The 15,030-nt window shown below is 43.6% G+C and overlaps 1 protein-coding gene across 2 annotated transcripts in view; it reads right to left on the bottom strand.

The window, feature by feature from the left end:
- Plxnc1 (plexin C1) overlaps nucleotides 1–15,030 on the bottom strand; it is a 141,339-nt gene that overhangs the window by 41,492 nt on the left and 84,817 nt on the right. For both annotated transcript variants that reach the window (XM_047548414.1, XM_047548413.1), the window contains 8 exons: nucleotides 11,483–11,686; nucleotides 11,175–11,360; nucleotides 8,810–8,912; nucleotides 5,985–6,086; nucleotides 5,579–5,682; nucleotides 2,064–2,102; nucleotides 1,681–1,805; nucleotides 963–1,161 (listed from right to left, as the gene is read on the bottom strand). In XM_047548414.1, the coding sequence (XP_047404370.1) occupies nucleotides 963–1,161; nucleotides 1,681–1,805; nucleotides 2,064–2,102; nucleotides 5,579–5,682; nucleotides 5,985–6,086; nucleotides 8,810–8,912; nucleotides 11,175–11,360; nucleotides 11,483–11,686 (1,062 nt within the window). The remainder of the gene's footprint in view (nucleotides 1–962; nucleotides 1,162–1,680; nucleotides 1,806–2,063; nucleotides 2,103–5,578; nucleotides 5,683–5,984; nucleotides 6,087–8,809; nucleotides 8,913–11,174; nucleotides 11,361–11,482; nucleotides 11,687–15,030) is intronic.

The raw sequence follows: 15,030 nt of genomic DNA, 5'->3' as shown, positions 1-15,030 counted from the left end.
TTTTTCCAATTCTACTGGTTACACAACCAAGTAAGTGGTAAAGTCTAGATTTGGACCAAGCAGTGGGTTCGTGGGCCCACTTTACTAACCGTGGAATCTATGGAAAGTGTCTTTTGAAAAGATTTTCAGATTCAATTAAATTGCAACCACGGTCATTCAATCACTCCATGCAAGTGAACTGCCGAGGCAGGAGGCTCTTTGGGAACTTGCTTTAACGCGGAATGGCTGGTAATACTCAGCTGTCATTAGCTTATGGCATATTGGTAGGTAATGGTATTTAAAATGTTTCAGAGGATCTGAAGACAGTGTTTTTGTTAATATCTGAACTAGTTCCTCTTCCCTATACTTTTTTTTTGCGGGCGGGGGGTGGGTAACCAGGAATTGAACTCAGAGGCACTCAACCACTGAGTCACATCCCCAGGCCTATTTTGTATTTAATTAATTAATTAATTAATTTTTTTGGGTGCTGGGGATCGAACCCAGGGCCTTGTGCTTACAAGGCAAGCACTCTACCGACTGAGCTATCTCCCCAGCCCCTGTATTTAATTTAGAGACAGAGTTTTACTGAGTTGCTTAGTGTCTCGCCATTGCTGAGGCTGGCTTTGAACTCGCAATCCTCCTGCCTCAGGCTCGCCAGCCGCTGGGATTACAGGTGTGTGCCAGTACATTTTCTTAAATGGGCAGGCAGGGCTCTGGGTGTTCATGTTAAGGATGGGCAGGTGGGCTCACTTGGAAAGTCTTACCTGAGAAAATCCTAAAGGAATCACACTTGGACAGGCCAGTTACAGAGAAAATGATTTTCATTTCCCTGTCTGTCCCCTCCCGGTATGGACCAGGATTAAATGCGGTTAAATGCTGACACTATGGTGCATTCAGGACTTACTCTGGCAGAGACATCAGTGTCTGCTAAAAATAACTGCCTATTGTCTTACCTCTGACACTGCTGAGGAGACAACACTTACCCGAAGAAAACCAGAAAGGCAGACGGACATCCAGTTTGTGAGAAGTTTTTCAACCACAGACTCTGTGCGCCTTAGCATGAGTTTGGGCTGCATGTTACTGGACTGTTCCATCAAGTCCCTGGTCAGCACCTCCAGGATGCTGGTCAGGTAGACCAGCTTGGTTTGCAGAGCAATGGTTAAGAAGGAGGCAAACAGACACCTGTTTAAAAATAGAGCTTCTGTTAACCACTAGCCCCTGGCTTGGATGGTGGTTTCCAAAGATGCTTGCTGGGCAAGGGGGCGCTGTCTTCTCAGTTGCTTTTTTGTTTTAATATGCAACTTCTGACCATTACGATCTTTTTGTCATAAAACCACACCCTGTGGTTAACTTCAGGACATTTTCTGTGTTTTCAGCACTTAAACTAGAGTGGTAACAAGAAGTGAGTCTCTTTCCCAAATTTTTAGGGTTTTTTTTTTTAATTAAAAATAATACTTCTGCTTTTCTAATTGAGAATTTGTTTTTCAGGGGGATGTTATATGCATGTGTGTCTTCAAAAGAGAATTTGTGTTGGGGAGGTGTGATTGGGAATGCAGATACCCTGGTTGCTCCGCACTCCCGCGGAATGCCTCTGGAGAGGATGTGTTCAAGTTCAGGTAGTAGTTTGGAAGTGAAATAAGGGGCTTGGGTTTTATCATCTCTGCTTAAGGGCTTTCAAAATAGAACAGAATTGACGAATACCTGTCCTTCACTGAGAAGTTCTTCTGCTTTTCAAGGGTATGGATGACAGTAACCAGGAAACTTTTATTACAGATCAGGGCATCCAAAGCTGTGAGACTTTCATTCTTGTCATTGGCATCTCTATTCTGGAAAAAAACAAAACAAAACAAAACAATAACAAAGAATATAATATAACATAATGTAATAATATACTATAAAGTTTAAAGTTAGAAAGTAGATCCACAATGGGTTTTCCAAGACAATGAATTATTTAATATTGAATTCATGATCCAAAAAACCCACAATAAAAATTGAAAGCAATAATAATGGAGATGATAATGTTGATGATAACACTATGAAAGTCAGGCAGTCACTGGGCTAAAAATGAAAACTTAGAGACTTACATGCATATCTTCGGTGAAGATGTGTGTGAAGCCACCTGACTGAGAGGAAGGAGACACTTTTATTATTCATAACAGCCAAAGGAAATGAATAGTGTATTTTTGTTATAATACCCAAGTCCGTTTTAATAAAGTAGAGACACTATTTGCTAATCTGAAGAGCCCCTGGGCATATGCTTGCTGCATATCCTCTAATACATAATAAATAATTATTCAGCTCTCAAGAAACACCAAAGAATCCAAAAGCCTCTAAGAAGAATAACTGTCATTGCACCTCAGTTCCATTGTTGGTGGATGAAGGTATCCTCTCCCATTTTAAAAGAATGGGCTGGAAAGTTAAAGAAGTGGTGTTTGAAGATTATGCAAATGTCAGACCACTCCTCAAGCCATTTACCTTCCAAGGATACAAACTAAATTATGCTGGTAAGTTTCCACAAGTCTAAGCTACGTAGCTTCTGCTGTGTTGGTACACAGTGTCACTGGGGAAGGGGTAGGAGGGGTGTTAAAAGTGTAGCTTCTGGAGCCGAACTACCTGAGGCCCAGTCCTGGTTTTATCAACGTACTGGTTGCGTGACTTGGACAAGTTATTTAACCTCCCTGTATCTGAGTTCCCTCATATGTAAAATGGGGACCATCATGGCTCCCAACTCACTGACTTTTAGTGTGAAAATGAAACGATCTAGTTCCTGGTAAGTGATCCACGTCAGCCAGCCTTGTCCTCTGCAATCCCGAATTTGGCAAGCTAGGTCATGATGCTATTATCCCACTGGTTTTGAAAAATATTTTTATGTACTATGCTACCTGACTCCTAAGCATGAACTTTTAAATTTGAGTTTTTAAAACTGTATCATAAATCTTATTGCAATTAATAATTAAATTTTAAAAGCATGCTGGGTATCACTTTGAATGGAAACATAAACTCAAACATTCAGGTTTTTTTCCCCCCTCTTTCTCTGTGGTCATACTTTCCTCAGAAAAAAGGAAAAAACAAAACAAAACAAAAAACCCAAACGGATCCTGGGTTTTGTTTTCTAGTCCCTACTATAGTCCTGTTGAAACAATTTCATATAACTGGATGGTTTAAATAGGTTGACCTTTTTTTTGAATTTTTATTCATTTATTTTTTGGTACCAGGGATTAAACCCAGGAGTGCTTAACCACTGAGCCATGTTCCCAGCCATTTTTATTTTTTATTTAGAGACAGGGTCTTGCTAAGTTGCTTAGGGCCTTGCTAAGTTGCTGAGGCTGGCTTTAAATTCTTGATCCTCCTGCCTCAGCCTGCTGAGCTGCTAGGATGACAGGCATGAGCCATTGCACCAGGCTAATCAGGGGGACTCTTGACCTTAGACAGAGAAATGTCCCCCGGCTGGCTGCATTCTAGGTCTTCCTCCTTCCATTGGGATTTCCCTTCTCTGGGAGCTTAGGGCTTCTGCTTACCCTATTTCTTCCCCTATTTTCAGCAAAACAAAGAAGAGTTAATATAATGAGAAGCAAGGCAATCAAAGTCAAAATGAACAGGCAGGGCAAAGAACCAGGGGGCAGGTGAGCCATGGCCTCCTTGGTACCTAATATTCATGGGTTCTGCCTGCTGCTGTCTGTAGGTGTCAATCAGTCAAGTCCCTTCAACATCCAAGCTCCAGGCCTAGAGGATTTGGCTCCTGATTAATCAGCAAAGTGCCTAATTAATATGAGGACTTATCTGCAGCCTGGGGTGCACTTCAAGTGGCGTTGTCCTAATATAATGTTTCCCTGTTCTCTTTCTCCTTTCTTAATTATTATAAATTCAATTTTGACTCAGGTTTTCTTGATACGGTTGTGACAAATTAATGCTGGTTTCTCCCTTGTCCTCTCTTTTAATGATCCTTCTGGCTTTAATTTTTATGGCTTTCCTAGGTGTCTTTCAAGATTACACATAATTTCGAGTTAAATCAGTTTGGTCCCTTTCAACTATTTCTCTTCTCCAAAGTAAAGCAGTACTGTTCCTGGGATTTTTTTTTCTTTTTCTTTTTTCTTTTTGAGACACTCAACTTGTCACAGTGTTCCTTTACACTGGTCACTCTGTCTTGCTCCTGATTACTGAATTTAGCAGATAGGAAGATTTTTTTTTTTTTTCAGGCCACAGATTACTCTATTCAGCACTCAAGGGCAATCATTAACTGTAAAAGCCCACACAGTACTCAGGTTGATGGTCGAAATCTCTGTTATTTTATTGCTATTAAATTCTTAATGGGGATCTCAGATTGCTGGGAAATCGGACTCGAGATGCAACCTTTGCTGAGGCCCTGCGAAGTCATCCTGATTCAGGGACTTGAACTCCCCTGCCTAATCACAGTGCTGCCATAGAAGTGGATGGGGCAGCAAATGGCAAATCTTGATGCCCGGTGATCTCAGAGGATAAGTTAAAAAAAAATACAAGTACAAAAAACTGAAGTCTTATTTACAGCCTTCTTGATTTACAGTACTAAGGGTTGGCTCCAAAAACATGTGGGTGTTTTATGGAGGTATCCCATCCTCCAGACACAGCATCCGCACATCATGGTGTCCACTTCTAGAATTATGGAGAAGGTGGAAACTGCTTACTGCATGTGTCTGGGTTTCTGAATTCTAGGCTTCTAGCCAAATGTAGCTGACAAACTTCTGGTAAGGTGATACAGACTCTCCTTTGACCTGGAGAGATTGCTCAGAAGTCTAGACTTAAATATGTGATTCGGTGTTGATGGGTTCCAGAGGTTGGGTCTCTGTGGTCCACCAGTTCCAGAACTGGAAAATAAAAGCAAGATGGCGGAACTGGAGCATCCAGACGTGGAGGTGATGATACAGAGGATGAGTGAGGACCTCGCCAAAGTCTTGGGAGGGTAAATGAAGAAGGCTGAGTGAGTGGGTGAGGAAATGGAGGTGTCTGAACAGAGGTGAGACCAAAAACCCAAAAGGCTAAGTAGACTACTCCTCAGAGTTGTAGAACAATTAATCATTTGTGTTGCTGTTTCTACTAAATGAGGACAATACAAACTGATCAGATGAAGAAAAACTGACCAAGAGAAGCTAAAAATGCCTGTTATCAATGCAAATTCCATACATGTCTGCTTTCCTCCCTTTTGCCTGAGAGCAGTACTCCTCACTTCCAATTGAGAAGTAATAGTGAATAATCTAGTAGCTACAATGTAAGTCAGGCAGATAAACACAACAAATTGGCCAGCCCACAATTTATTGATTTCTAAATGAATTAGCTTACTTCCTGCTACAAATTCAGTGCTAAACTGGTAGTAAAATAAAGCAAAAATCATCACTTTGAACTTCTAGCCCTACTAGGTTTTTGTAACTGGACAAAGAGTAATCACCAGTGACCCATCACTGCTTTATACCCTAATCAATGCAATTAATAATTATCTGCCTTCCTGCTCTGCTCCAACTTAAGCCGGGATTTTGAACCAAGTGTATTATCTACAGCTGCCTTGGAAGCAAACACCTTCATTATTATTCAAGACTCAACCTTAGGAATATGATCAATGCTTCTTTACCTCAGGGAAGAAAGTTCTCAGAGCAAAATGTTTGTAGTCAAGGAAGGGAACAGTTCCAAAACTATCAACCACATCCAATTTATCCATCTGCAGCTCAGCAAAGCCTGCAAAACAGAATCCCAAGAGCAATATTTTAACTCCACAAACAATGGATAAGATCTTCTGCTGTTTTGTCTAACACAGAGTATGACCTTGGTTTTCATTAAAGAAGAAACAATAGATAATTACTTGGTTGGCTGCAAAGAAGAGCTAAAATAAAACACAAAGCCAGACCCAGGCCCTGCTGTTTAGTTGTCTTTTATTATACAAACAGTTCCTGATACTGTGGCCATCTCCATGTAAGGGTGAAAATTAAAATAAGAGTAAAATAGCCTTGTTTTTCTACAGATAAAATTTTGGAGCCTACCATCTCGGATCTCCTTCCGGAGTTCACTTTCCAAGAGCTCTAGCTGTTGACTCTGTTTGCGACTTAGTTCCTTTGATTTCTGCCTGGTCACCCCTACGGCCGCTGGGGAGACAGAAATACTACGTCAGGTGGACATGTTAATTTGAAAAAAAACAAAAACAAAAAAACAACTGAAAATGAGAAGACTCAGAGGCAGAGAGATCGAGAAACTAGAGAATAGCATTTAAGAGCTGGATTTTATAAGGAAGATTTCCCAGTGAGAGGTCGCTGTAAAGAGGAAGATACTAAAATACAACAGAAAAAGAAAAAAAATCCACTCATTTTAAAAGTGAAAACTAAATCAAATAACCTTCACTTGTAACCAAAAATCCCAGTTGGCTGAAAAGTAATGAAACAGGTCACGTTTCCCTACAGCCACAGGCCACTTATACTGTTCCATTCTTTTTTCACTGTTTCTAAACATCCCTGGAGAAATAACAGTTGTGAGGAAAATGCAGAAAGAAAGCACAGATCCTCCTTTGGTCACATAAGCCAAACTTGCATAGCTCTAATGGGGTGACATAATGGGTAAGCCAGAAGGAACCCCCACATCTGGATATTGCTTTTTTCTCTGCCACCTTGCTTCTAACCCTGTGTTGAGCAAGTAAACTGAATGGATCAGTGTTTGGGTTCATGTCCCTGCTCTGTCATGTACTAGCTGTGTGACCTTGGATAAGGTTCTTAAGTTCTCTGTGCTTGGTTGCCTTATCTGTAAGAGTGTTTGCCTCATGGTGATGTTGACAGGTTTATAAGAAGTAACTCACAGGAAGCATTTAGGACCGAATCCTTAAGAAGGAACAAGTACTCAACAATTGTCAACTCGTTATTATTCTAGGAATAGTTTCTCCTCTTTTAACAGAAATTAGAAAATAAAAGGGCTCCCCTACCCGTAGGTGTGAATGGTGCGGAGAGAGACTGCATCACAGAGGAGAGCAGACCTAACCACAACACACGCTGTGCGCCTCCAAGACAGGGCTCAGTGCGCAGTGATTCTCAAACATACTTGGCCACAGAACCCCTTTCCAGGAGTATTGCTTGGTACCATGGTTCCTCAAGCTGAACTTTGAGTATGCAAAGGGAGCTAGTGGGTCACATCTACAGAGCAGGGAGCTTTTGTGGCAGAAGTCCACGGGGGATGTCCTGAGGTGGCGGGCCCAGGCCCGGTGTGCTTCATGTGTCTACTACTGACAGGATTGATGGACTGAAGGGTATACTTACTCAAGCTGCTGGTGACACATTGTCCCTGGGATGCTAAGAAGGGGATGTGCATTCTAAAGGGCTTTGCAGACACAAATAAAGTAATGTGTCACAGGGAGCCTACATTACCTTTAAGAACAGAAACAGTCTCTACAAATGAAGTGAAGGGAGCGGAATGGGGAGCCACATAGAGCTCCAAGAATCATGATGTGGACGTGACTTTCTGCTGAGGCTGGTATGTATGTGAGGTTGTGTAAGAACAGCAGATTCTCCAATGGCCCAGCATTTGGACTTTACAAGTAATCTCCTTAGTGTGAGGCTAACATCAGCCAAGACTTTATTACAATATCAAGCCCAATTTGAGATTCTAAATAGATGATGGGGCTGGGAAACTTGGGGAGAACATAAAAGATACCTGAATTAATCAACAGGACAAAACAGGATCTCTGAGAAGTGAATTCATTCCATTAGGCCTGTTAATCAAACACATAACTCTCTCCTTCACTGGACTGGGAACTATTCAAGGCAAAGGACCAGGCTGTGATTCATGTCTCCAGCCAGAAATCTGCACAGTGAGCAGCAACATAACAGATACTTGGTTAAAAAAAAAAAAATGGCAAATGGGTGCAGAGATGAATGAATGAATGAACAAGGGAGGTGGTGAGTGGAGAACAGGAAACTTCAGCAACTGCCTCCACTAGCCTAAAATATTAGAAAGGCAATACTTGTATTGAATCAAAAAATATGAAGTACTCCATCGGTAGGTGAACTCTATTTCAAAGGAGATGAAATAGACCTAGAATGAAAAGCATCTCAGAACCAGAGGTCACAAACTAAATGGGCACAGGGATCAGGTCCATGGATGGGGTGAGTTGTCTGGGGGAGAAGATGAGACTGTGGGAAAACTGGGGAGCCCTGTCCTCTCTCCAGGGGGCACCCCTACGAAGCTCTAGTGAATGCATGTCACGAACCCATTGGGTTCCAGTGATTCAGTTCTTTCAAATTTTCAAGAAAAAATTTAAAAATGTGAATTGCCTGATTTTTAAATATTGTCAACTTCTTCCAAGTTTTAAAAAATGCTATGTAGCCCAACCAAACACATCCATGGGCCCGATTCAGCCAGGGGCCATCGCCCCGGGGAGCTCTGTGTTCACAGAAACCTTACAACATTGCAACAGATGACAGTTCTTTGCACACTTGCAAAGTCCAGTTCTGCCAGGAGAAGCAGGGCTGGGTGGGGTGGTCTTTGGTGGGGTGGGAAGGCAGGATGAGGTGACCAAGTCCTGGGAATCCATAACCCCTGAAGAATGCTGAAGGAATAACCTTTTCCCATCACAATTCAAAGGATCATATTTCTGTAATACCAAGATGCCATCTTTGTGATATAGCCTTTTATTAATGAAGCATCCTTAAAAAAATCTTCCAAAAGCTCTCTATGTGCACCTATCATTCCCATCCCAAAATTTTGATTTGGGTTTTCACCCGTTAACACTTCATTGAAGCAAACAACTCCTAAAAGCTGAAAGTCTGCTGCCTGACGAGAAGCCCCAGGGAATAATTTCTCTGACAAAATTAAACAGGGCACTTACCAAAAATGACAATCACTAGCAAGACGGGAAGCACAATCAGAAAATACCATGTGGAAGGAACTGATTCTTGCTCCACATAAAGCTCCAAGTTTCCCAGTCTGACCTATTGGGACAAAGAGTGTTATTAGACCTAAGGGACCTGAACATCATATTTGTGCCCCAAGTGGTTTCCCTCAAGATACGAAAATAAGTGGTGCTCGAGGTAGGAGTCTGAGTTCAAATCCCACCCTGGGACAGATTGGCTATGTGTCCTTGGGCAAATGAACATCTACTGTGCCTCAGTTTCCTGATGTGTCAGTTGAGGTGTGAGGACCCGACCTGGAGACTTCAAACTCTGGCCCTTGTTGCCCTGAGAGTCATAAACTTTAGGAGTGATCCAATAAAGAGGCAGACGTCTCCCTGCCTTTTATTCCACGAAGGCGACTGGATTTCATTCCTTCTACACCTTCTGCTCCTTGGTGGGTTGATTTTTTTAAAAAACATTTTTATTAGTTGTTGGTGAACCTTTATTTATTTATTTGTACGTGGTGCCAAGAATCGAACCCAGTGCCTCACACATGCCAGGCAAGTGCTCTACCACTGAGCCACAGTCCCAGCCCCAGTGGGTTGATTTTGAATAAAGCATCTTATGGTGAAACCAGTTTGGCAATGCTGACGAGACCATCCCTGAGAGCTTTTTCCAGTTTCAGCTTTTTTGTTGGGAGGGGCGGGAGAGGGTAATGAAAATTTCGAATAACTTGAAAAGTGAAAAACTATAACCTAGCCTTCTTTCTCTGTAGGTATACATGGAAACATGAAGGCCCAGTTGTACACAGGAAATATGAAGTGCTTGGAACCATGGTTACTCCTAAGGAGGCATCAAGCAAAGCCGAGGGGCCGGTTCTGGACCAGCCAGCCCAGGTTGCCCCTCCCAGCCTGACCAGCTGCAGGATCTGGAGCTAGTTACCATGCAGTCCTCAGTCTGCTCATCTCTGAAATGGGCTGTTGTGGACTAAACACACTCTATCCTTTTAGATACAATGGCTTATGGCACCCCTGCTCAAGACTCAGAGCGCTTCCCAGAGCACCAAAGCCAAGCCCTTGCCATGGCCCACAAGGTCCTAAGGATCTCCTCTCTCCCTTGTTAATGGTCTAACCTCTGAGAGAGCTCCCCCTTGCTCCCTCCACTCCAGCCACACTGAGGCTCAAACACACGGAAGGCTGCAGCCTCAGGGCCTTCGTGGCCGCAGTTGCCTCTGCCCAGGATGTGCCAGCCCAGCTCACCCATGGCTAGCTCCCTCTTCTCCTTGCTCAGATGTCACCTTGCAGGTAAATGCCACTGGTAGCACTGCCCCCCACTTTTTTTGTGTGTTTTCTCCTCTACTGTGTCCCCATCACAGTGTAGACACTTTGGGGCTGTGCTGCGAATGGGGAAGAACATTAGCCTCACTCCTCCCAACTACCATGAAGCGGGGGAATATGTGTGTCTAGCTGCTGTTGATTTACAGTTATTGTTACCCCCTTACCATACAGATGAACAAAGGGAAACACAGGGAAGTCAGGCGACTTACCTAAGGGCACACAGCTATTAACTGATGCAGCTGGGACATTCTGCCTTCCAATCTCATATGTTCATTTTTCTTGTCTTTATTTCTGACTATAGACCATAAATTTTTTTTTTTTTGGCCGTACTGGGGATGGAAATGGAACTCAGGGCCTTTTGCACATGCTCAGCAAGTGCTTTACCATGGCGATAACGTCCCCAGCTCCATTAAGCATTTTTTTTAATATAGTCTGTGTCAACCCTCAAATGCCACATGCATTAGAAAGGGTGACTTCTAATATGTTTCCCGTCTCAGTGGTCCCACATCTTAATTGTGGGACACAAACATCTGGGGAAAGAAGGACCACAGGAAGTATGACTTCATGGTGAAGGAAGTGGCCTGCGACCCATAGATGATCAGACCATAGACTCTCAGAGTCTCATGCTATTCTGGGTGTGCTGAAAAGACCCCTGTTTTGGGTTATTGCTCAGACATGTCACCTTCACATTTGGAAAAAGAGTGACAGCTCATTTGTCAGTGGGTCTAGAGATTCTGCTTGCAGATGCAACCGTCTAAATGTATGGCGAGAACAAAAGCTATCAAGACTCATTAGTATTATAGACAATGGTGTGCTCAGTGCTTTGACATTCAAACAGGCACATGGATGGATTCTGCCAGCTATTTTGGAGGAATTATGCTTGGGCTTGCAGTACCAGCTTTGTTTATTCTATTTAAAGTGAAGATCTAAAGATTCACAAAAGATTCCATTCTGGTCTCCGGGTTAGCCAATGAGTTACCAAAACTCAGGTAAAGATGGCAGGTGGCACTGCCAGGTGACTCACGCGGACTTTCTTGGAAGAAGTGGCAATGCTATTGGCATTCCTGATGTTTTTAATTTTGCAGAGGATGGTGGTGAGATCTTGGTTTCTGGTAATATTTTCAAAACTGCAATTTAATTGCTTATTTTCCCCATGGAAGAGTGTGATTTCAATGTCTTTCTTGGAAATGTTGAAGTTGTCGTTTTCTTTCTGTGAAGAAAAAAATAAAGATGAAGAAATTAGGGCTCACGTGGAAATTCATCCAAAAAAGCACAGCGCACCTTTACAGCCAGAGTGTGCCAGCATCTCAGCCAGAGAGAAAAGAAACATACTTGAATTTTTACTTCCAACTCTGTGTCAATCTCAGATTCTACTCGATACCCTGTAAATCTGGGGTCCTCAAGATACTGCAAGGTTCCACAGTCCAAATAGGTATCTTGTACTCTCAGCTTCACAGCAACATTTGTACGTGCTTTTGAACTCTTTAGGCTGGGGGCTAAAAACCTGCAGAAAGTCGCCATACAATGTTCAGAGACCTGGGAGAGAAGCAAAGAGCAATTTAATAACTGAAAGACCTCGGCTCTGGTCTCTAAGAGCTAAGTGACGCGGGCAACCAAACTTCTTGGTACTTCTGTTTTCCTGTCTGTCTAATGGGGGTAGCAATACCACCTACCTCACAGGGTGAATCCTGAATTAAATTAGATGGGATAAGGCTCATTCAATTAAATGAGGGCGGCATTGAATGAGATTATGCATGCAAAAATGCTTAGAATACTGTTTGGCACATGGTTAGCACTCAACACATTATTGCTAATAATGTAATAATGAAAGCTGTCAGAAGGTTATGCAATGGCAAGACAGGCTCTGCAGAAGCTCATGCAGGCTACAGAAAGGGGAAGACTTTGACCTAATGGGTTTAAATATCTTTTGAGCCAGCCCAACCAAGTCCCCAGAAACTTCTGGAAGAGCAGAGCAGAGCACAGCCCTTGGCGAGGGCCAGCTCCTGATCTGCTTGCGGCTGGTTGAGTCACTCTTTGTTGGGGAACCTCCTGCAGAGCATTAGCAGAAGTCAGTAACCACAGGAGGAGAAGGCCTTGTAGACGTGGCAGAAGACAGGAGAAAACAAAAGTCAGAGGGAAAACAAGGTCCCCAAGAGGCGAAGATGGAACAACTGGAAACGAGGCAGAAAAACATGGCCGATCTATGGATTATTTAAATAGCAGCAACAACAACGTAAATACATGGTCACTTTCAGGTGCCCAGAGAGGAGGGGGAAGCTGACGGATGTTTAAAGAATAAGTGAGGCTTAGGAAAAGAAATGTGTCAGGTGGGGAAATGAGTCGCCTCTTCGCTTTCTCTGACACTGCAGTGTAAAGGGCAGGACCAGACACAGGGCTGACCCGCAGAGGACGAGGCCTCCCTTCCACTTATGCTTTTCCTCATGACCCTGTCTCACTTTTTCTATCACCTTCCTGTGATAAGATGAGGCCACTCTACCCACCTCCTCAGCAGCCTTAGCCCCAAGCAGGTTGGCTTTTTACTGCCTTCTAGAAAGTTTTCCAGCAATGGGGTCACCTCAACCTCACTGTCCTAAAGACCCCGTGTGTCCATACCAGTGACCAACTCCAACAGTGCTCTTTTTCTCTAATTTTTGAGCAACTTCTCAGCTGCCTCCCTGGCCAACCTATGTACTTCTACACCTTCAAGTGGAGCTTCCTTCCAGACTCTATCCTAAGAGCTCCGTCCTCCATCCTGGGTGTTCTTGCTTCCATGCTGTTGTCCCCACCTTTCTTCAATGCTAAGGCAAGTTGGTCCTCTCTCCTATCACCATGGCCAGCCCATTAGGCCTGTCCTGCTGACAAGAGCCGGTGGAGAGCTTGGCCTGGGGCTGCTGACGCTTTAGACATATGGGGACATTTCCATGAGCATCCTTGTTGATTAGACTCCTGCCCCTTTTTCAGTTCCTGCCTCTCTGAACTGTCCTCTGTTAAATAGTGACTTCAATGTATTCAAGTCACTTGCAGCTCAAGGACCTGGGTAGGGGGGTAGGAAGGACAGTAGAGTGAAGCAGACATTGTTACCTCATGTACATATATGACTGCATGACCGATGTGATCCTACAACGTGTACCAGCAGAAACATGAGAAATTATACTCCATTTATGTATGACTTATCAAATGTATACATGCATTCTACTATGAGAACAAATAAAAAAATTTTTTCAAAAAGCTCTCCACTGCCACAGAATTAATGGCAGGGATTTCAGTATGATACCTTCTTGCATGGCCTCAATACGGTTTTCCAGCCATCCCCCTTGCTCATTCCTGACCCATCCTGTAGATTCCAGCTGAACAGGATTGAGTCAAAATCCATCCTGAGCAGGTGAGGAACCTGTCCTCTGTATCGGCAACCACCTCCTTGCTTCCACCACCCAAATCCATCTTGCTACATTTTGGAGCAGGCTTTTTTTTTTTAACCAAGGATTGAACCCAGGGGTGCTTAAACACTGAGCCATGTCCCCAATCCTTTTTATTTTGTATTTTGAGGCAGGGTCTCACTAACTTGCTTAGGGCCTTGCTAAGTTGCTGAGGTCTGGCCTATAACTTGCGATCCTCCTGCCTCAGCCTCCCGAGTTGCTGGGATTACAGGCATGAACCACCATGCCTGGCTCTGCGTAGTCTTCGACCTATTGGCATATAATTTTTCTTTCAATGAAACACATAGCATCATCTTGGACTCATGGGGTTTCTGAGATGGAAGGGAACTGAGCACCTAGCACTTAATGATACCTGTGATGCCACCATTCAATCCCAGCATAGATTTGCCATCTCCATGAAGGTGGTATGTCCGTCTCATCTTTTGTCCTTGCATTCAGAAAACTAATTTGCCCACAGTAGGTGATCAATAAATTGTACCTGATTTGGGAACAGCATTTGGGAAGGAGAGCATCCACTGACATGTTCAGACCATGCCTCTGGTCAGAGGGTCAGTAGAGCAACTGAAGTGTTTGTATCGTGGACACATGACCTGGGATTAGGCACTTACAAGGGCTGGAACTGGCTCTGAAGCATGTCAGGAGGTGGACATGTGCAGGATGAATCAGGAGGCCCTGTACCTAGGCCTGAGCCACACTGAGCCCAAGCAAAGTCTGCAGCCATCCTAAGTGGTCAGACGGGGCCCAGAGAGGCTGCTCCCCTTACACTGCTCATCAAAGAATGAGAGAAAGGGGAAGAGAGAAAGGGAAGAACATTGAGGAAGTACTTAGAAGTCTTCTTGGAGTGCCCAACCTGTATCTGAAGTCCCTTAATTCCTTCCTCACTCTTGACCTTGACAGCCTCCATCTAGAGGTTCTGAGAGAATCCTGATGCTCTGATAGGAGAACTGAGCAGTGGGTGGGGACCCAGCCTGCCCTACAGTTTCCATCATGGGGAGACAGAAAGCAAGGGAAGGTGACAGTTGGGGGAAGGGACCTGAGGAGGAGACAAAGGCAGGAGAAGAAGCATGCGACAGGATTTCTGGGACCTTAGCAAGTCACCCGCCTCTCTGAGCCTCAGCTCTCTGTGCAATGGGAACACCTCCACCTACCCTTCACAGAAATGCCATCCTTCACACCCCACCTCAACCACGTACATGGTTTTCACACATATTCATGAGCATTGTCTCATTAAAGTGACTTGCCATACGGCGGGCCTTGTCATACCAAGTTCATTTTCTGAAATGCTCAACTATTAGTGTGAAGTCTTGTTATTTCTGGTGTAGCCCAGGTAGCACATATCATGTGATAGGAAAAATTTTTTAAAAATAGATAAATTTTAAAAGTTTATAAAACCAAAGACACAGAAATAAAGACTATCCCCCAAGAAAATTTAGTATGATGAAA

The sequence above is a fragment of the Sciurus carolinensis genome, chromosome 4 (genome assembly GCF_902686445.1).
Source record: "Sciurus carolinensis chromosome 4, mSciCar1.2, whole genome shotgun sequence".
Classification (NCBI taxonomy): domain Eukaryota; kingdom Metazoa; phylum Chordata; class Mammalia; order Rodentia; family Sciuridae; genus Sciurus; species Sciurus carolinensis.
Note: the sequence above shows the minus strand (reverse complement) of the source record. Positions and strands in the feature narration are given on the sequence as shown.